General features: G+C 35.0%; 1 protein-coding gene across 2 annotated transcripts in view; it reads left to right on the forward strand.

Moving 5' to 3' along the window:
- The first annotated feature begins 560 nt into the window (after positions 1-560).
- Positions 561-22,203, forward strand: part of LOC129798485 (dnaJ homolog subfamily C member 13) — a 34,773-nt gene continuing 13,130 nt past the window's right edge. Inside the window, exons 1-5 of one of the 2 annotated variants that reach the window (XM_055841643.1) lie at positions 561-708; positions 1,051-1,602; positions 7,215-8,323; positions 10,470-11,276; positions 13,812-15,395. In XM_055841643.1, coding sequence (XP_055697618.1) covers positions 1,131-1,602; positions 7,215-8,323; positions 10,470-11,276; positions 13,812-15,395 — 3,972 coding nt within the window. In that variant the 5' untranslated portion in view covers positions 561-708; positions 1,051-1,130. The remainder of the gene's footprint in view (positions 709-1,050; positions 1,603-7,214; positions 8,324-10,469; positions 11,277-13,811; positions 15,396-22,203) is intronic. The other variant, XM_055841644.1, reaches the window with a different exon arrangement.

Genomic DNA, 22,203 nt, shown 5'->3' on the forward strand with positions numbered 1-22,203 from the left:
ATAGACCCCCCAAAGTTGGCATCAAGAAAAATTTTTTTTAGGCATATTTTGTATGCAAATCTTTAAACGCGAATATCTCCTAAACTAGAAGAGATAGACCCCCCAAAGTTGGCATCAAAAAAAATTTTTTTTGAGGCATATTTTGTATGCAAATCTTTAAACGCGAATATCTCCTAAACTAGAAGAGATAGACCCCCCAAAGTTGGCATCAAAAAAAATTTTTTTTAGGCATATTTTGTATGCAAATCTTTAAACGCGAATATCTCCTAAACTAGAAGAGATAGACCCCCCAAAGTTGGCATCAAAAAAAATTTTTTTAGGCATATTTTGTATGCAAATCTTTAAACGCGAATATCTCCTAAACTAGAAGAGATAGACCCCCCAAAGTTGGCATCAAAAAAAAATTTTTTTAGGCATATTTTGTATGCAAATCTTTAAACGCGAATATCTCCTAAACTAGAAGAGATAGACCCCGTTGGCACTTTTACCGACTTTTACAGTGTAAGAAAACTAGTAATTTTCAAAAATGTTTTTCACGCGCTGCCAACTTCAGACTGTGTGCGTACATGACGTTCGGCGAAAAACTAAAAAAAAGAAGAAGAAGAAATAGGAGGCTGTCAGACGTTAGTGAAAAAGAGATTTTTCCGTGAAAAAGGCCGCTTTTCCTCGCAATTTGTGCCCAAAATCCAACAATAGCACCCCTCAAAGGTAATTCCAATGGAATATTGTTGATATCTCTGCGATATTCAGAGGAATTTGAATGTTTTCCACATGGCCCATTGCGAAGGCTCCCACTTTGCTGTCTTGTTTGCTCTCTTTTTGTCCCCCAATTCCTTTGTGTTTATCAGTCCCCCAGTTCTTTCTGGCCAGAGAAATCCATGTGGATGGGGCTTCTGTGAGTGCGTGGTTTGATTGAGAGTGAAGTGGTCAAGTGGGGAGCCCCCTGAATGTGAATCAATCTCGCACTTTGATATCGCACACGTCAATCTCCATGAAAAACCACCCATTTGATACCATTCCCAAGCTGATAGGCTTTTGTTTACTCGGCAGAGAATGGTGTTATGAGATTCTCCTGGTGCCCACAGAGAGAATCCACGTGAAAGTCCCCAAATTCGACCAAACAGAGAAACATGATCCCCAAGGAGAACATTGACCTGGAGTGCTTCCTCGTGACCAAGCACTCGTGGAAGGGGAAGTACAAGAGAATCCTGGGTGTAGGTACAACTGGGGTGTCCACCTACAACCCAGACAAATTTGACCTGACCAACCGGTGGCCCTACAGCGATGTGGTCAGTGTTGTGCCCAATAAAACGGGCAATATCCATGAATTCCAGCTGTCTGTGCGCAAGGAGAAGAAACTGGACACCATCAAGCTCTCCTCGGAGTTTCGCAATGAAATCCTCACGTCCCTACTGCGATTCCACAAGGAATTCGCCGAACGGATGAAGCCGGTGCAGAAGTATCAGGCTTACAAGCATCACTGGTCAGGCATTGATCTGCCCATTGTCCTGGAGGTCACTCCATATTCCCTGGATCAACTAGATCCGGCCACGGAGACCGTCATGGCCAGTTACTGCTACAAAGACATCGAGGGCATTATCGGTAAGTTTCTTAAGAAAACTCTTTTACTTGAATCTTGTCCTTATCGGTGCTGCTGCAACATTATTAGGGCTTAGTTGGTCAAAATACTGATAAGAGCAATAGAAACACAATTGACAAGCAACAGCAAAAAGAAGGGAAGGGGAATACGGGAATAGGAAGCTAATAAGAAAGTGAAGAGAGATGAAATTTGATGCGAACTCATTAACTAGCCTTTCTCCCCAGAAATCATAAATTTACAGTAAACATTGGGGAGAAACCACAGAAGAGGGTAATTGAACTGAAAACTGATTTTTTTTCTCCCTAAAAAATCCTAAAGTGAGGTTATGTTCAGAATAACCTACAATACGCGAAAAACGAGCAAAAAGTTTCTCAAAATCAAAAAAAAAATCCTAAATTTATACTTAATAAGACAAGAAGCTTTAAATTTTAATTTTAAAATGTCAAGGGCTGATAAAATAGGATTTTTCATCCCTAACCTCAAAAGTGAAAAGTTTTATTCAAAGTTCAAGCTGGCAAAAAGAATACCAGAAGAGCAAGGTGAAGGCTAGATTGATAGATAATGAAAGTGAAATAATCTAGATCTAGAAGATTAAATTTTTAATGTAAAATAAATTTGGAGGTTATGTGAAGCATAACCAAAAATTCCTGACTAACTCTTTAGCTAAAAAAGGGAAAAATACTGGAAGCTCAATATTTATAACTCGAATATCGTAGATACAGTAAACTTCTCCAAAACTCAACGACGCGACGGTTGCTTTCGAAATGTGAATTTTGAGGTTATGTGAGATAATTTTTCAAGGAGTTTGAATTAGAAACATTTTTTCTCTAGTTCTCTGTCAATACGGTCAATACTATCGTATTATATTGACTACTTTTGGTAAATTCTATTTTTCTTGCAATAAATTACAAAGATAAATTTTCTAAACTCTTTTTTCTTGGTTTAAGGTTAGTTTATTTCACATGAATTCCATTACATTTTTGAAAAAAATTGTTCATATTTGAAGATCGAGAAATATCATCTCTATATTCCCCAAATATTCATATTTTTTGAGGAGCTCGACTGCTTGACCGTAAGTGATCTTAGAATTTGAGGTTATATATGATCTAACCTCGAAAAGGAAGGTTTCGCAAAATAACTAATTTAAAGTTCAATTTTATATGCAATTTATTCCTTCGAATAAAAGGAAATAACATAGAAGTATTTTAATTGATCAAAACCTTAATCTCAAGTTGTAGGTCCAAAGGATTAGATTTTCTACAAAAAGTAATGACTTGTATTAAAAGTCATGAGAATAAACATTTTTGGAATGTGTGTACCCGGCTAAATTTGTTAGATTTTTTAACCTAAAAAATCTAATTGTATTCTTGCATAGCGGGAATAGATTAGAAAAAATGAGGTTAGAATGGGATTTAAATTGAAATATTAAGGTTACAAAAAAGAGAAAAAGGTTTGAAAAAACTATATCTCGTATAATCTGGTTTGTTCAATTAATTTAATTTTAAAAATGTTAGGTTATATTGGACCTAACCTCAAAAATCAAAGACACTATTTTGTGTGTTAGAGGAATTTTTAATAAAAGCTGGGATATAAAATTATATATCATTCTCTTATTTCGCCAATAGATTTATATTACAGTGCTGTCTCTCTATATGCACACTCTCTATATGCATAGCTTTTGTGTCGGTTGCATTCAAAATCAATTTGTTTACATTTTGACAAAGTACTAAAGAAAATTATTTTCTTCTTAACTAATTTTTCTTGATTTTAATTTTCTTAATTTTATTTTTTCGGTCTCATATTATATTTAAAATAACACGGGAAATTCTAGAACAATAAAAAAATGATAATTTATTAAAAGAAAGAAAAAAACCGTTGGGAATTTCAAAAAAAAGTTGTGCATATTCAGAGAGAGAACTGTCAAAAAAAGTACCCAAACTGTGCATATAGCGAGACAGCACTGTAAAAAAGTTGTAGGTTATAATCAGCCTAACCTCAAAAAATCAAAGTGATATGCATTTTTGTGCCGAATTCTTTTAAATTTCCGGGAAACTCCCATGCGAAGCGACTATAGTTCTGCTTGCGACTTCTTACTAAGATTCTACCCTCCTTAACCTTCTACGATTGTGTAGATTGTAGATACACTTTCAAAAATAACTTCCAGTTATAAAGAATATAAAAAAATGCCCCAATTATAAATTAAAAATTCCATTTCAAGAAAGAAAATATAAATAAATCATTCTTTGTTAAGGTTAAGACGAACAGAACCTTAACATCTACTTAACCTTCTTTATTAAAAAGTAAAGACACTATTCTGTATGGCGGAATATTCGAATTTTCACTTAAGAGACATTTTTGCTGAAAAGTTTTTGGTTACTGAAAATGATTCTGGAATGCTATGTAACGTAAAATACATGTTAGTCTTATTTGGATAGTTTTAGGTTATGTTAAGTCTAACCTAAAAAAATCAATATTACTTTTAGAATTTTAATGAGTTTTCTTTGTTGGCTGCTGCACGGTTTCTTACTAACATTCGATTTTCCACTTTCTTAACCTTTTCCGACTGGGCGTGGATGTACAAAAATGACGTCTAGTCGTATTTTATTTATAAAAGTTTTCTTAAAATTTCATTAAGAGGAATTTTTGAATAATAATTTGGTCCTGGAATAAAATAAAGATTTTTTTTCCTCATCATATACATAAATGTTTTTGAAGAAAATACCACTTCTAATTCAGCCTGAAAGTTTCCTACTATGAAATTGTTTTCTTTTTTGAGGTTATGTCAGATATATAACCTCAACGTCTACAAAAACCTCCTTACCAAATAAGAGAATAATGCACTTAGGCCTGATTCCTTGTGTTTGATAAAGAGGATATTGAGGAAATTATATTTGTGCTAGGTCAAGTAACTTCTTAACCTAAAAATGTCTGGTGTAAAATTCCGAAAACTCTAATAAGTTTTTAAACATTCTGAAGAGAAATTAAACAATTTGATTTCCGTAGTCGATTTTTATGGACATTTTTAAATAGTTTTTTCCTTTTCAAAGTGCATTAAGTCATAACGTCAAAAAATTGTTTAGGGGACACTTAATTCAAATTTCTCTGTTTGATACAGTTTATGAAGAAAATTAGGAAAATAATGTACAATAGGGTAAAGTGGTACAAGTTGGACAGTTGTACAAGTTGGACAATGGTACAATTTGGACAGGGCTTTTTGTCTTGATAAATTTAGTACTTCATTTTTATTTGTATATTTTTAATGCTTTAGTTTTATAATTTGGTTCCTTGTGCTTCAAAACAAATTTTGTACTGTATTTATCAAGAAAAAAGCCATGTCCAACTTGTACCGGCGAATTGTCCAACTTGTAACACTAATTCCAAATTATACATTTTACCCTAATTTTTTTTTTTGTTGTGGATAAATTACTAAATTTCAGAAATTTCTTCAACAAATTGGCAGATTTTGATAAATAAGATGTATCTTAAATTTTTGAGGTTAGGAGAAAACATAACCTAAAATTTTTAATTTAATTTACTGAATAAAAATGAAAATGGAGAAATCACAGAAGAGGATTCTCTCAATTGGACGTTTGGGACAAGTTGTCATCCGAATAAACGAGGAATTCTGGCGTTAACCCTTTAAGAACGATAGGGAAACCGGTGTCCCAAAAAAAATTTGAACCGTTGAAACCGAATAAACGTCAAAATAAGTTTATTCTGGTAGCGTTTTGATCATTGACGTACATGTTTCATTTGACGTTTATTCGGTTTCAACGGTTCTTGCACGCCTCTGCTCTAAAAAGTCAGAAAAGTGACTTTCTGACCCATAATTTTAGACCATCTCGTCTTTAAAAGCCTTAAAGGATTAAAATGTTTGAAATCCAACGATTTTGTGTTCACCAACATAACCTGAAATACTCATAAAATCATTGAGAATCCCACATAAAACCTCAATGTCAAAGAATATCGATAAAACTGAACAAAACCAAAGCAACTTTTGGAGTTATTTCCTTCAATAGACAAACATAACTAACTTAGGTGGCTCCAACCTTCTAACGGAGAGTTCTGGCGACTCTCCGTCAGCTCGCTCCAATGCGTAGCATAGGTCGTTGTTGTAAAGCCCGTCCTAACGGCAGCTCCTTCCGAGTTTTCGTAACAATCTTGCTTTTACGGACAGGAGTTGTTAGCCCTCCGTGTAACCGTTTCTACAAGGACCAGATGCCTTGATCCTTATGCCCTAGACACACTTACGACTAAAGTCCAGAGACGACTAAGCTCGTTCATAGCCAAGTCAGTTCCTGACACACTACAAACGAGGCTTAACATTTTCTGGCACTCACAAAACATAACTTTCGTGGAGTTTTATGCAGATATTTCTACTGAAATGCACTAGTAGTCCTTTCAAAATGAAACTACTTTTAAATTTACTTCACAATAAACGTATAACAACAAGAATTATTCACTATAATCGCCTAAATTAGCTTAAGTCGCGAGTTAGCTTCCACCTCACAAATAATTGCAATTAACAATAATTATTGCACGTGTACTGAGACATGATATTACAAATATTTTCATTTTCAGAGGAGTATTAGTGCATTTCAGTAGAAATATCTGCAAAGAAACTCAGGAAAGTTATGTTTTGTGGATACCAGTGAATGTTAATCCTCATTTGTAGTGTGTCAGGAACTGACTAGGATGAACTAGCTTAGTCGTCTCTGGACTTTAGTCGTAACTGTGTCTAGGGCATTAGACTCAGGTTCGTGGCTTCTCTTTGGGGTTGGCTGCCCAACCTTCTATCACTCACCTGAGTGTACCAGCACCCAAATGAGAAACTGTCCCGATTAAAAAAGAGTCGATGGAGTTAGAGTCCACTGTACAACAAAATTTTGAAATTTCCGTTGCGAAATAACATTTTTTGAGGTTAGATTCTACATAACCTAATCTTATTTTTTGAGGTTATGTTCAGCATAAACTAATAATTGCAGAATAAAAGATTGAGGCCAACTGTGAAACCGTTTAGGATGAGTTTGTTGTTATTCTATGAAGCATCAGTCCCGTCAAGATATCTTTATAATGTTGTAAAAATACTGATAAAGAAAAGAAATCAGAGCGTGAATATTCCTGAATGAATCTTATCAGTCGAAAAATGTGCTTTTGAGAATAATTGAAAAAATCAATCACTTTTTGTTGAATTTTGAAAGTACATTTTCCAATCAGTTCAATTATCCTTTGCTGTAATTTAAGTGCAATTTACAAAAAATAAACACTTCTTTAAAATTATTGATTTCTAGAGCAAATTGACTCACTTGCTCTGCTGCTGCTTTGTTTACAAAACAACAACAAGAGTCTCTCTGTATTTCTGAATGTAGTGCAATAAACTTTGCAGCTTACTAAACAATTTGCTTCTCAATTAAAATGAGGAAGAATTTTACTATTGAATGAATTGCTGAGACAAGCAAAATAAGAAATCTTTTCTATTATCAATAATTTTTTTTGCTGAGTGTATTGAGGAAGGGTGGGTTTTTAATGGGAGTTAGCAAAAGGCTAAAAATAGCTTTTTAGATAGAGAATGAAAAGAATCTGGAGCAAAAGAGAGCTTTTTGAGTGAAAGCAGACACTTCTGATTGTTTCTCAGGCATTCAGGATTACGATGGAGGAATTGTTGTTGCTTGTGGTGGTTTTAGTCGCATTCATCTCTTTAAGGCACTCAATCACCATGAAATTGTGCAGAATATTGCACAGTGTTCAGCACAATTTCTTGGTTTTGAGGTCAAAGTGCTGCAGAGTCAGATAACAATGGAGAGATTTGAGAAGGAGCGCTTTGGAACTTATTCAGGGGATCACTGTCAGACATCAATGTCAGAATTTTTGGTGCAGAAAATAACCCCAAGGCATTCAGAGCCAACAAGGAGGACACTATGTCTCACAGAGACGACAATCCTGGAGAGAGATCCACAAACTTATACCATTTGCACTTTGAGACCTCTGACGGAGATTTTTGCTCTGGTCAGAGATCGAGAGAATATTCAGATGTTCTGTATTGAGTACAGAAATGGATTGGTCAGGACTTACTTGACTAATGATCGAGATTCTCTCCTTGCGACCCTTCTGGACGCTGTGAGATCCTGTGGGAATCAAGATGTTCATGTTAGGATCTCCAGGACTCCCAGGGGAAAGAGGGTGGGTCCATTGAATCATCCAGTTGATGAGGAGACAGAAGGACATCTCCTGCGATACGTAATCAATAACATTCAGAACACTCAGAAGCGTATGGAAATCCTAGAACGCTTCAATGCCAACATTCCCTATTCCGGACTCAATTACAGCGTCACGCAGGATAGTTTATTTGCTGAGAACAAGGAACGCCTCATTGTTCAGGCTCTCCAGGCTCTCAGTCAGAAAGAAGTCGATGGAGGTGCTCAAATGACAAATCTCGAAGTTGAAGCAACTTTTCATGCACTAAGACGTCTGCTGGCCAGCAAAGTAGGCTTTGCTTCCTTCACAAATTTGCCAGGATTCCGGGAGGCCATCGGTGTGAAAGTTGTAGCTTCTCTCAGGCGAAATGACTTGGCTGTAACTTATGCTGCCATCGATATGATTAATTCCCTAATGCACTCGATGAATGCGGATTTTGACCTGAAGCAAGAACAACTGAACAAATTCTCACTGCTCTCCTCAAAGTCCTTCCTGGAGAGTTTGCTAGAAATGTGGACAGGACATGCGGTAAGTTCTCAAATTTATTCTGTCTGAAATTATTTCCGTGACTAAGAAAATAAATATCTCAAATGGATTACAAAAAAATTAATGATAAATTTCAAAATAATGTCATAAAGGTTAAATTTTGAAATTTAAGGTTATGAGTGACCTAACCTAGAAAATGAAGATCATTTCATGAAGATAGTTTCCAAGTTCATTGACATCCATTTACTCCTAAAATTAAAATTGCTGGGCTTTCTCAAAAATTTCAGAAATATTTTAATATTTCCAGGATCGGTTATGCTTTTGAGGTTAGAATCTGATCAGCCTTTTATGCAAAGCTGAATTATAGATTAAAAAAAAACCGCGAAACCCTTCGTGGTCCACGAAAGCTCGCGAAAACCTGCTCAAAAATTCGTGGTCCCAGGCGCCAACTTTCGTGGCTCGAAAAAATCCGCGAAAACTTTTGTGGTGCGCAAAAATCCGCTAAAAAACCGTGGTCCAAGAAAATCCGTTAAGCGGAAACTTTCGTGGCCTGCGAAAATCCGCGAAAAATATCGTGGCCCACAAAATCCGCAAAAACTTTCGTGGCCCGCGAAAATCCGCAAAAACTTTCGTGTCCCGAGAAAATCCGCGAAGACTTTCGTGTCTCGAAAAAATTCGCGAAAACTTCTTCGCGAGAATTCCCGAAAAGTCCTTAAAAAATTCGTGGCCCGCGAAAACCCGCTAAAAAATTCATGTCCCGAGAAAATAAGCGAAAACTCCGATAAAAAATTCGTGGTCCAAGAGAATCCGCGAAAACTTTCGTAGCCCGCGAAAATTCGCTAAAAAATCCGTGACCCGAAAAAATCCGCAGAAACTTTCGTGTCCCGAGAAAATCCGCGAAAACCTTTATTGCCCGCGATAATCCGATTAAAAATTCGTGTCTAGAGAAAATCCGCGACCACTTTCGTGGTCCGCGAATATCCGCTAAAAAATCGTATTCGAGAAAATCCGCGAAAAATTTCTTGCTTGTGAAAATCTGCTAAAAATCCGTGGCCAGAGAAAATTCACTAAAAAAAATTGATGGCTCAAGAGAATCTGCGAAAACTTGCATAGCCCCCGAAAATGCGTTAAAAAATTCATTGCCCGAGAAAATAAGCGAAAACTTTCGTGGCTCGTGAGAAGAATCCGATAAAAAATTCGTGGTCCTAGAGAATCCGCGAAAACTTTCTTGGCCCACGAAAACCCGCGAAAACTTTCGTGGCCCGAGAAAAATCCGCGAAAAGTTTTGTGGCGCTCGAAAATCTGCTAAAAATCGCTAAACTTCCATTCCCGAGAAAACCCGCTAAAAATCTTTTCCTGAGAAAAACCGTAAAAACTTTCGTGGTCCGCGAAAATTCGCGAAAAAATTCGTGGCCCTAGAGAAACCACGAAAAATTTCGTGTTCTGCAAAGGTCCGAGAAAAAATTTCACGAACTGCGAAAATCCGCAAAATTTATCACGACTCACAAAATAGGTCCCAGGTCTTTTCTCCTACTAGAATATTTAAATTCCTTTATAAAACATTTTAAGTATTCTAATATTATGACATCTTTTAGTTTCAATTGAATTTTAAGGGTGTAGTTAAATTATAATTTTTAGGTTATGTTATTTCCAACATAACGTCTTTATTTTTTTTTACATTGGTAATGAATTAAAACAGTAAGTGAAACTGTGGAAAGTGAAAGATTTTCCAAAATGCTTACAGGTTGAGACATCAGTTTTACCTTCATTTTTTGAGGTTAGATTCAACATAACCTCAAAAATTCCATTAAATCTTGATAGACAAATATTACAATGAGCTCCCGTTCCTTTGTTACAATTATTTCATTATTTCTTTATGAAATAAAATAAAATTTGACAATATTATTAATCATAGAATCATTTCTTAAATTTCTTGCATTCAGCTTACTGAAATGCCAAGAACTGCTTTTTTTCTCATCATTTATCAAGATTTCAAATTAGTTTTCACGAGTTTTCTTTTACTTGTCGCAAGTTTGAAATGAAATTCAAACTCGGAGGACCTTCACATGATAAAGTCAGAAAAATATTTTTGAGGTTATATTACTCATAACCTTCATAACCTTACAAATTTAAATAAATAGCCTCGTGATCGAGATGCAATGAGGCTCCAATAATGCATTCCTTTCAGAATCTTGGCAGTGGAGCTTTAGTGCTCTCAGCCATGTTGGACTTCCTGACATTCGCTCTTTGCGTCCCGTACAGCGAGACGACAGATGGCAAACAGTTTGACATTCTGCTTGAAATGGTGGCTTCACGAGGTCGTTCTCTCTTCAGGCTCTTTCAGCATCCATCCCTGGCGATTGTCAAGGGAGCTGGCCTGGTGCTGAGATCGCTAATTGAGGAGGGAGGACCTCAGGTGGCCAATCAGATGCAAACTCTAGCCCTGGATGAGGCAGCTCTCTGCCGGCATCTCCTGATCGCTCTGTATACCTCAAGCAATGATCCCACAATGGCCACTCATCGGCAATTGTCGAGGCATTTGGTTGGTTTGTGGATCACAGACAACGAAGATGCCATGCATTTGTTGCAGAGGATTTTCCCAGCAGGATTACTGATGTTCCTGGAGAATGAGGATGAAGTGCCCAAGGGAGATGTTGAGGAGGATAAATTGAATTTCCGGGATAATCTCAAATTAGCCATTCAGCATTCGAGTAAAGGGGCGAGGAGTGTGATTGAGAAGCATTTGGAGGGTATTAAACATTGGGGCCTTAATTTGATAGACAGGCAGGAGAAGGTGAAGCAGGCCATGAAGAATAGGCCCATAGTCCTGAGGAATAGGCGGCAGAAGAAGAAAACGACGGAGAGTGTAATGAATCTGCCGCTATTTTTCTATCAATTTCAACAGAATCACTCGATGCCCAATTTAATCTGGAACCACAAAACAAGGGAAGAGCTAAGGGCGGCTCTGGAAAACGAACTGAGGCAGTTTTCGCAGGTATGTGCAAATCTCCTACCAAAATTATTCAAAGTAAAACGTTCGAAGATAAAAATGTTCAATGCGAAATTTTCGAAGACGAAATTTTAGAATCGAAATTTCGGAACACGAAAGATTTAGAGGAGAAATTTTCGAAGACAAGATATTCGAATTCGAAGTCAAATTTTCAAATACGAAATATTCGAAGAACAAATATTTCGGTACAAAATATTCGAAAACGAAATATTCAGGCGACTAAGGCCATCATTTTCGAAGACAACATTTTCGGGATAAAATTTCAAATTGCAAATATTCGAAGAACAAATATTTCGGGACAAAATATTCGAAAACGAAATATTCAGGCGACTCAGGCCATTATTTTCGAAGACAACAATTTTGGGTTAAAATTTCAAATTGCAAATGTTCGAAGAACAAATATTTTGGTACAAAATATTTGAAAACGAAATATTCAGGTGACTCAGGCTATCATTCTCGAAGACAAAATCCTCTAGACGATATTTCAAAAATATTCGAAGAACGAATATTCTGGCACAAAATATTCGAAAACGAAGTATTCAGGTCATTCAGGTAATCACTTTTGAAGTTAACATTTTCGCGATAAAATTTCAAATTGCAAATTTTCGAAGAAAAAATATTTCGGGACAAAATATTCGAAAACGAAATATTCATGTGATTCAGGCAATCATTTTCGAAGACAAAATGCTCGAGGCGATTTTAAAAAATATGCGAAGAACAAATATTCTGGTACAAAATATTCGAAAACGAAGTATTCAGGTCATTCAGGCAATCAGTTTCGAAGATAACATTTTCGGGATAAAATTTCAAATTGCAAATATTCGAAGAACAAATATTTCGGGACAAAATATTCGAAAACGAAATATTCAGGCGACTCAGGCCATTATTTTCGAAGACAACAATTTCGGGTTAAAATTTCAAATTGCAAATGTTCGAAAAAGAAATCTAGCACAAAATATTCGAAAACGAAATATTAAGGCGACTTAGGCCATCATTTTCGAACACAAAATGCTCGAGGCGATATTTAAAATTGCAATTATTCGAAGAACAAATATTTCATTACAACATATTCGAAAACGAAATATTCAGGCGGTTCAGACCATTATCTTCGAAACCAAATTTTTTCGGATAAAATTTTAAATTCAAAATATTTGAAGAATAAATATTTTGGAATAAAATATTCGAAATCTAAATATTCAGGTAAAAATTTTTGTACGCGCATTGTTCATGGTGTAATTTTTAAATACTAAATATTCGAAAATGAAATATTCAGGTCATAATTTGCGAAAGCAATGCTCCGAGTGAGATTTTCGAATATGAAATATTCGAAGAAAATGTTTGTATAAATTTTCGAAATCAAAATATTCAGGACAAAAATCTTCGAAGAATACTTTCGAACAAAATATTCGAAATCAGAATGTTCAAGCCATCATTTTTTTTTTTTTTTTGAAAGGAAAGTTCTGAGAAAGACTTTAGAATGCGAAATATTCGAAAAAAATCGTATAAATTTTTCGAAATATCAAAATATTCGAAATCGAAATATTCAGGTCATCATTTTCGAATGTAAAGTTCCAAACGAGACTTTTAAATGCGAAATATTCGAAGAACCTTTTCGTATAAATATTTTGAAATAAAAATATTCAGGACAAAATCTTCGAAAACAATGTTCAAAACGAGCTTTTCGTATTCAAATATTCGAAGAACATTTTTCTTTAAATTTTTCGAAATCGAAATATTCAGGACAGAATCTTCCAAGACAATGTTCAAAGCTATCATTTCGAATTCGAAATATCCGAAGAACATTTTCAAACAAAATATTCAAAAATGAACTATTCAGGCCATAATTTCGGAAGGCAATGTTTCGAGCGATACTTTCGAATGCGAAATATTCGAAGGACATTTTCGAACAAAATATTCCAAATCTAAATATTCAAGCAATCATTTTCGAAAGCAAAGTTTCGAGAGAGGCTTTAGAATGCGAAATATTCAAAGAACATTTTCGTATAAATTTTTTTAAATCGAAATATTTAGGTCAAAATCTTCGAAGACAATGTTCAAAGCTATCTTTTCGAATTCGAAATACTCGAAGAACATTGTTGTATAAATTTTTCGAAATCGAAATATTCAGGACAAAATCTTTGAAGATAATGTTCGAATGTAGATTTTCGAATTCAAAATATTCGAAGAACATTTTCGGACAAAATATTCGAAGAACATTTTCGAACAAAATATTCCAAATCGAAAAATTCGGGCCATAATTTTCGAGGAAAATGTTCCGAGCGAGATTTTCGAAATCGAAATATTCAAAGAACATTTTCGTATAAATTTTTCGAAATCGAAATATTCAAATTGGTAATATTATTCGAAATCAAAATATTTAGTTCATCATTTTCGAAGACAATCTTCAAAGCTAGCTTGTCGAATTCGATTCGAAGAACATTTTTGGAACAAAATATTTGAAATCGCAATATTCGAGATAAAGTGTTTCGGGTTACAAGGTCCTATATTCCGTTTTTACAGGATAAGGATCTGTCTGGGAATATTTTAGTGGCGTGGAATTATGAGGAATTTGAGGTTCAGTATCAATGTCTGGCGGATGAGATAAAGATAGGGGCGTACTATATTCGATTGATTCTGGAGCGGGATGATTGGCCACAGAATCTGGTGACGGATCCCATTGAGTTGTTCAATGCCCTGTACAGAAGGGTCCTCTGCCGGAATCGAGTGAACGATGATCAATTGACTGTGACGTCACTTCAGGCTCTGGCCAAGGTTTACAGGAGGTACCACGAGGAGATTGGATACTTCAGTGACATGTCCTACATCCTTCAGATGCTGGACAGGTGCCTGTCTCCGGCTCTGAGGGATGCTCTGCTGAACCTTGTGAGGAATCTTGTTCTGAACAAGGCCAATTGTCGTCCACTGACGGATCATGTCAATTGTCTCGTGGACCTGATCAGTCTGGCACATTTGCATCGAGGGAGAGCTCTGCCCAATACCAAGACAAATGTCATTGAAGCTGGTCCGAATATGACGCAGTACGAGGAGAAGGATTGGTACTACAATGTGGAGAAGGAGGGAGAGAAACCGGAGAGATGTGGTCCGGTGACTTTTGGGGATCTCAAGGAATTGTGGAAGAAGGGAGTTTTGAATCCAAGGACTAGATGTTGGGCAATTGGAATGGATGGTTGGAGGTCTCTGCAGCAGATTCCGCAGCTGAAATGGTGTCTGATGGCCAAGGGGTCTGCCCTGTACAATGAGACAGAATTGGCATCCTTGGTTCTGGACATTCTCATCAAATGCACAAGTTTCTTCCCGAGTCGTGCTCGAGATGGAGCTGCTGTGTTGATTCCGGGTCCTAAACTCTCGCGGAAATTGTCAGAATTCATCTGTCTCCCTCACATTGTCCAGGTTTGTCTGACGCATGATCCTGGACTGTTGGAGAGAGTGGCAACGTTGCTGTGTCAGATCATGGAGGATAATCCCGAAATGCCCAAAGTCTACCTCACAGGAGTCTTCTACTTCATGCTAATGTACACTGGAAGCAATATTTTGCCCATTGCGCGATTCCTCAAGATGACGCACATGCGTCAGGCATTCCGGGGCGAAGAGACATCCCAATTGGGCATCATGCACAGGAGTATCCTGGGGCAACTTCTGCCCGAAGCAATGGTATGCTTCCTGGAGAATCACAGTGCAGAGAAGTTTGCAGAGATTTTCCTCGGAGAATTCGATACGCCTGAAGCAATTTGGAATTCAGAAATGAGACGATTGCTCATTGAGAAGATCTCCGCTCATATTGCTGACTTTACTCCGCGCCTGAGAGGTCACACAATGGCTAGGTATCCGTATCTGGCCATTCCCATCATCAGCTACCCGCAGCTGGAAAATGAACTATTCTGTCACATTTTCTACCTGAGGCATCTCTGTGACACAGTAAAATTCCCCAATTGGCCCATTCCGGATCCCGTTCAGCTGCTAAAGCACACTCTGATCGCCTGGAGGAATGAAGTGGAGAAGAAACCACCACAAATGACAGTTCAGCAGGCTTATGAGGATCTAGGGATTGACCTGACAAAGACACCAAACCCAGAAGAATCCCAGGTAAGTGCCAATGCTTTTACAATGAATTACCTTGTTAGCTTTTCAGCGTGAATGGACTTTATTCAATGGCATTGGATTTTCCTAGAGGAAATGAATTTTACAGGATTATGAGGAAAATTTGCAGGCCCAAAAAATGAAAGAAAACATTTTTTGTGTGTTTTAAAACTATTGGAAACATGAAAAGTTCCCCGGAAATCCGCTAGGGGCGCTCAAGTCGTTATTTTGAATCAGTGATTTGTTCAAAAAAAATTAATTCAGCGTTACCTGTAACTTATTTTCATTTCTCGTTTTGCAGAAAAATATCATATGTTTCTAGCGAGCCGAAAAGACTTTTGAGTTTATTAGTTGTTTTCTGTCATTGTAGGATGAATTAGCAAAAAATACAAATACAAAATAAAAGCCAATTTAATAACGAAGAGGCAACCAAAAACCCCAAATTGGCAACCTACGTGGTTTCGAAGATATCTCGTGAAATGTGTACGAAAACAGGAAAATATTTACACTAAAACCGGTCGCATTTTTCAGAGCTAATGTCACCCCCTGTTTAAAACTATTGGAAACATGAAAAGTTCCGCGGAAATCCGCTAGGGGCGCTCAAGTCGTTTTTCTGAATCAGTGATTTGCTCAAAAAAAAAATTAATTCAGCGTTACCTGTAACTTCATTTCATTTCTCGTTTTGCGGAAAAAATATCATTGGTTTATGGATATATTAATTCGGCCCCGCCTACAAGTGATTTTAGGCCACGCCCATTTTGGTAGACAGACCAAAAATAATACGAAACACTTTGATTTTTTTGTTAATTTTTCAGAAATGTCGAACAGTTTCTTTTTTATGTTCATTTTCGGTTCTGCAAGACTCTTCAAAGTTTTAAGTAAAAATTGTGTCCATTTTAGCCTCGCCCTCTCAAATGACATTTTTAGAAAAACCAAAAAAAAATTTAAAGAGAATTAAAAATTGATTTTTCGCTATGAATTTTCTACCTAATATTAGTTTAAAAAATATTTATTATAATAGAACAATTTTCTTAGCAATATTTTTTATTCAGTAAAGAATTAAAAAAACAAAAAACAAGGGGTTTAGTCATTTCGATAAACTTTTGTGAAAAACCTGAAAAATGATACGCGAAAATTGAGAAATTAAAAATAAAAATAATAATAATATCCGATGAACGTCGGGGAAAGAAGGATCTGGAATCTATGCCGAAAGCTTTGGGAAAAATCTAAATTTTCTAAGCTGTCTCTTCTTTCCCCGACGTTCATCGAATCCCATTATTACTATATAACCTTTCTGATAATATTTTCAATTAAAAAAAAAAAAAGTTTTCGAGATATCAAAAAAGTTTTCTGAAATCACGAGAGAGTAAAAAATGTCTTGCAACTACAGAAAAACCTAAAAAAATGTCTCTCAGAATCCTGAGAAACCTTAAAAAAGTCTAGCGGAACCTCAGAAACACAAAATTCTTCTATGAAGTTCGAGAAACCCATAAAATTTCTTTCAAAACACGAGAAATTCAAAGAATATGTCAATAAAGTAGAAAAAAACTAAAATAATGTTTTGTAAAATCAGAGAAACCTATAAAAAAATATCTTGCGAAACCATAGAAACCCAAATATGCGTAGTGAATCTTTAAAAACCATAAAATGTCGCGCGAAACAAGGGAAACCCAAAAAATGTTTAGAAAAATCCAATATCCTAAAAATATAATCTCTTTCGAAACCTTACGGCGTTATCACATTTGCACATTAAAATTTTAATGTGGTTCACATTAATTGTCGCCTGTGAGCGTCCAAATATGTTATTTGTGTCTTTCAGTCACTTAATATTTGGGGTCTTTCTATTTATTGATAAAGAAGTGGACTTGTCCTGCAAAAATAAGTTTAAATTTACCTATAAAGCATAAATATTTTTCACATTAAAAAATTAAAGAGAAAATCGCATTAATTTTTCGCATTAATGCTATAAATCAATTTATATCAAATTTTGCGGGTCAAGTCAACCTTATTATCAACAAATAGATCAAATTTTGAATATAAAATGATTCAAACACACAAATTACATATTTGGACTCTCACCAGCGACAATTAATGTGAATCATATTAAAATTTTAATGTGCAAGTGTGAAAACACAGTTAGACTTAGAGACCCAAAAACTGTTTCGCGACACTTGAGTTACCTAAAAAAACCTCTGCGATAGCAGAGAAAACTAAATTTTTATCTTACGAAACCTTAGAAACTTTGGAAATCTCTCGAGCATTTCGTGGAACCCATAAGGAAACCATACGTACCAAATGGAACCCAAAAAATTCAAACATATGGCTCGAAATCTGAGGAACCTGAAACAATACTTCGTGAAATCGGAGAAAACTAGCATAAAACCTTGCGAAAACATGAAAAACTTCAGTGAAAAAATATTTTGTGAAACCTGATAAACTCAATAATAATTTATGCAGTTTGAGAAATCAAGTAATTGTCTTACGGCGTTATCACACTTGCACATTAAAATTTTATTGTGATTCACATTATTTGTCGCTTGTGAGCGTCCAAATTTGTTATTTGTGTCTTTGAGTCACTTAATATTTGAGGTTTTTCTATTTATTGATAAAGAAGTGGACTTGGCCTGCAAAAGTAAGTTTAAATATACCTAAAGCATAAATATTTTTCACATTAAAAAATTAAAGAGAAAATCGCATTAATTTTTCGCATTAATGCTATAAATCAATTTATATCAAATTTTGCGGGTCAAGTCTACCTTTTTATCAACAAATAGATCAAATTTTGAATATAAAATGATTCAAACACACAAATTACACATTTAGACTCTCACCAGCGACAATTAATGTGAATCATATTAAAATTTTAATGTGCAAGTATGATATCATAGTTACGATACCCATTAAATTTATTCGTATGGCTCGGAAAATGAAAAATTTTGAAAACGGTCTCGCGAAACTCCAGAAGTCTAGAAAAAAAAATTCGTGAAACCTCAGAAACCTAAAAGATGCCTCATGAAACCCGAAAATTCCATATAATATTTCGTCGTATCAGGGAACCCTAAAAGAACGTATTGTGAAACCTTAGAAACCTAAAATAGAATAATCCAAGGAACTCATAAGATGTAACATGAAACCGGACAAATTTAAACATACATATCCCGTGAAATCCGAGAAACCTAAAAGAATGTTTCGTGAAACTCGAGAAAACTTTAAAAGAAAATACTTTGCGAAACTTGAGAAACACATAAAATGTGTCTTCAAACCCTAAAAACCTTTTAAAATGTCTCGTGAAACCAGGGAAACCTAACAGAATGTTTTGAAAACTCGAATATTCTAAAAAAAAGTGTAATCTCTTTAAAAACCATAGAGGCCCAAAACCAGAAACAACGACGTGTGAAACCTTAGAAATCTAAATAAAAGACTGTTTCGCGAAGCCCCAGAAACCTAAAAAAATCTTGTGAAAACTGCGAAACCCAAAAAAATGTCTCATGCAATTAGGGAAATCCATGGATTGTCCAAACGAAACAGAACTGAGAAAAAAGGGGGTGCGATTAACTTTTTTTCCTCGTAACTTTAACACTTTTTACGTGTAAAAATATATTAACATTTTTTAATGTTAATTTTACACCTTTTTAAGGGTAAAATTAACATGAAAAAGAGTTAATTTAATCCCCAATACACCTGAAAAGGGTAATATTTACATCGATTTCAGATCAATAATGCAGGGTAAAATTAACATTTCCGAAATGGTATTTTAACTTTTTCGAATTTCTCTCAGTGAGGGAAACCTAAAAGTATGTTTCGAAAATTCGAATGTCCAAAATATGTGTTTTCAAAAACTTAGGGACCCAAAAATGTCTCGTGAAACCTTAGGTGCCAAGAAATTACTCGTGAAAAATTAGGGTTAGAAATACTAAAAAATATCAGGCTTTGATAAACATGATTTTATCGTAACTGCCATATAATAAAGAATTTGCCCTTGCCCATTTCAATTTTCTCTCCATTTAATTTCTGAATTAATTTTTTCCGTAAGGGGGCATTGTTTTCTTCCGCAAGTGACGCTAGTATCTTTTCTCAATTTTGAATTTTAATCAAGTTCGATCAAATTGAATAAACACTTACAAATGTTTTCCAAAGCATTATTTTCTTTCACAATTTTTATTATTTTTTTTTTGTTTTTTAATTAATTAAATAAATATTGAAAACTGAAAAATAAACTTATAAATATTTTTTTAAGATAATTTATTTTTCCAAAACATAAATTGTGTAATATTCATTTGCCTTCAAATTATTTAAATGATTATTTATTTAATTTGACTTTACGTGGGAATCAAATTGCAATGGATACGAAATAAAAATATTATTTTAGTGTTCAATTTAAACATAAATTTTCATTGGATTAAAATTATGAGCAAATTTTCTGAATAATCCTGCAAATAAACAAGATCTAATTAGATATTCAACTCTCTGTCTACAGTCTCTGAAAATAATACTCAATCTACTGCCATTGTTGAATTTTCCTTTTTGTTATTTTTGTGACAGTGAAATTAAATAAAGTCACTGGGAAATATTTGATTCCGGTGACTGAGTGACGAATATAAATTATTCGTAATTAATCTGATTGAGAGATTCGTGTGACAGAAATAATGCAATTAAGTTTAAAGTTCATAAATTGATATAATTATTTGGATTTATAATTGTGGACTCATTGGAAATTGGAAAATTTAATTTTTTGATATGAAACTTTAAGAGTAGAGAGATGAGAGTGCTATTGAAGCGTCTCCAGATATTGGAAAAATTCACTTGAAGTCTTAAAAGGTTATTAAAAAATTGCTAGCTTATTAAAAGAATCTCTCTTGGAAATAATTCCAGGAAAAGTTCAAGGAAAGGACCGTTTTATTGATTATTTAAAAGCCATTAATGATGAGAAGACTGATCGTGAAAATATTTTGATGAGTCGATGGTCAAAATTTTAAGTCCATAGTCTTAATTGGGTAATTTATCAGTGACCGTCATAATTTATAAACTATATTATTGCTCGAACTTTAGAGAGATAAGAGCAATATTTTGTAATCCGTCCTTTTTCAATAGTCACTAATTTTTGTTCTACTACTTTTGGGGAAAAACATGTAAAACGAAGTGAGTGAAGACGAAATGCGCGATGACGAGTAAGTTAAGACGAAATGCGTGTGGATGAAATTACTAAAGACAAAATAAGTGAAGACGAAATGCATGAGAACGAAATGAGTGAAGATTAAAAGTATGAAGACGAATAAGTGTGGACAAAATGCGCGAAGACGAAGTGAATGAAGACGATATGAGTGAAGATGAAATGTTGAAGACGAAATACGTGAGGACGAAGCGAGTGAACACGAAAAGTATGAAGATGAATAAGTGACGACGAAATGCGCGAAGACGAAATGAATAAAGACGAAATGATTGAAGATAAAATGCGTGAAGACGAAATGAGTGAAGATGATACGCGTGAAAATGAAATAAGTGAAGACGAAACGCGCGAAGACGAAGTGAATACAGGCGAAATGTGTGAAGACAAAATAAGTAAAGACGAAATGAGTGAAGACGAAATGACTGAAGACGAATAACTGAAGACGAATAACTGAAGACGAATAAGTAAAGACGAATAAATGAAGACGAATAAGTGAAGACGAAATAAGTGAAGACGAAATGAATGAAGGCAAAACGTGTGAAGACGAAGTTAATAAAAAATAAAGACGAAATGTGTGAAGACGAAATCAGTGAAAACGAAGCGCGTGAAGACTAAACGTGTGAAGGTGAAATGAGTGAAGACGAATAACTCAAGACTAATAAGTGAAGACGAAATGAGTGAAGACGAAATGAATGAATTCGAAATGATTGAAGGCGAAATGATTGAAGACGAAATAAGTAAAGACGATATAAGTGAAGACGAAATGACTGAAGACGAATAACTGCAGACGAATAACTGTAGACGAATAAGTGAAGACGAATAAGTGAAACCAAAATGAGTGATGACGAAATGAATGAAGACGAAATGATTGAAGACAAAACGTGTAAAGACGAAATAAGTGAAGACGAAATGAGTGAAGACGAAATGAGTGAAGACGAAATGACTGAAGACGAATAAGTGAAGACGAAATGAGTGAAGACGAGATGATTGAAGACGAAATGTATGAAGACAAAACGTGTGAAGACGAAGTGAATAAAAAATAAAGACGAAATGTGTGAAGACGAAATCAGTGAAAATGAAAGTGTGATGACTAAACTTGTGAAGATGAAATGAGTGAAGACGAATAACTGAAGACGAATAAGAAAAGACGAATAACTGAAGACGAATAAGTGAAAACAAAATGAGTGCAGACGACATGAATGAAGACGAAATGATTGAAGACGAAATAAGTGAAGACGAAAAATAAGTGAAGATGAAATAAGTGAAAACGAAATAAGTGAAGACGAAATGAGTGAAGACGAAATAAGTGAAAACGAAATAAGTGAAGACGAAATAAGTGAAAACGAAATAAGTGAAGACGAAATGAGTGAAGACGAAATAAGTGAAGGCGAAATAAGTGAAGACGAAATAAGTGAAAACGAAATAAGTGAAGACGAAATGGGTGAAGACGAAATGACTGAAGACGAATAACTCAAGACGAATAAGTGAAGACGAAATAAGTGAAGACGAAATGTATGAAGACAAAACGTGTGAAGACGAAGTGACTAAAGAATAAAGACGAAATGTATGAAGACGAAATCAGTGAAAACGAAAGTGTGAAGACTAAACGTGTGAAGATGAAGTGAGTGAAGACGAATAACTGAAGAC

Source organism: Phlebotomus papatasi, chromosome 1 (genome assembly GCF_024763615.1).
Source record: "Phlebotomus papatasi isolate M1 chromosome 1, Ppap_2.1, whole genome shotgun sequence".
In the NCBI taxonomy this organism is placed as follows: Eukaryota; Metazoa; Arthropoda; class Insecta; order Diptera; family Psychodidae; genus Phlebotomus; species Phlebotomus papatasi.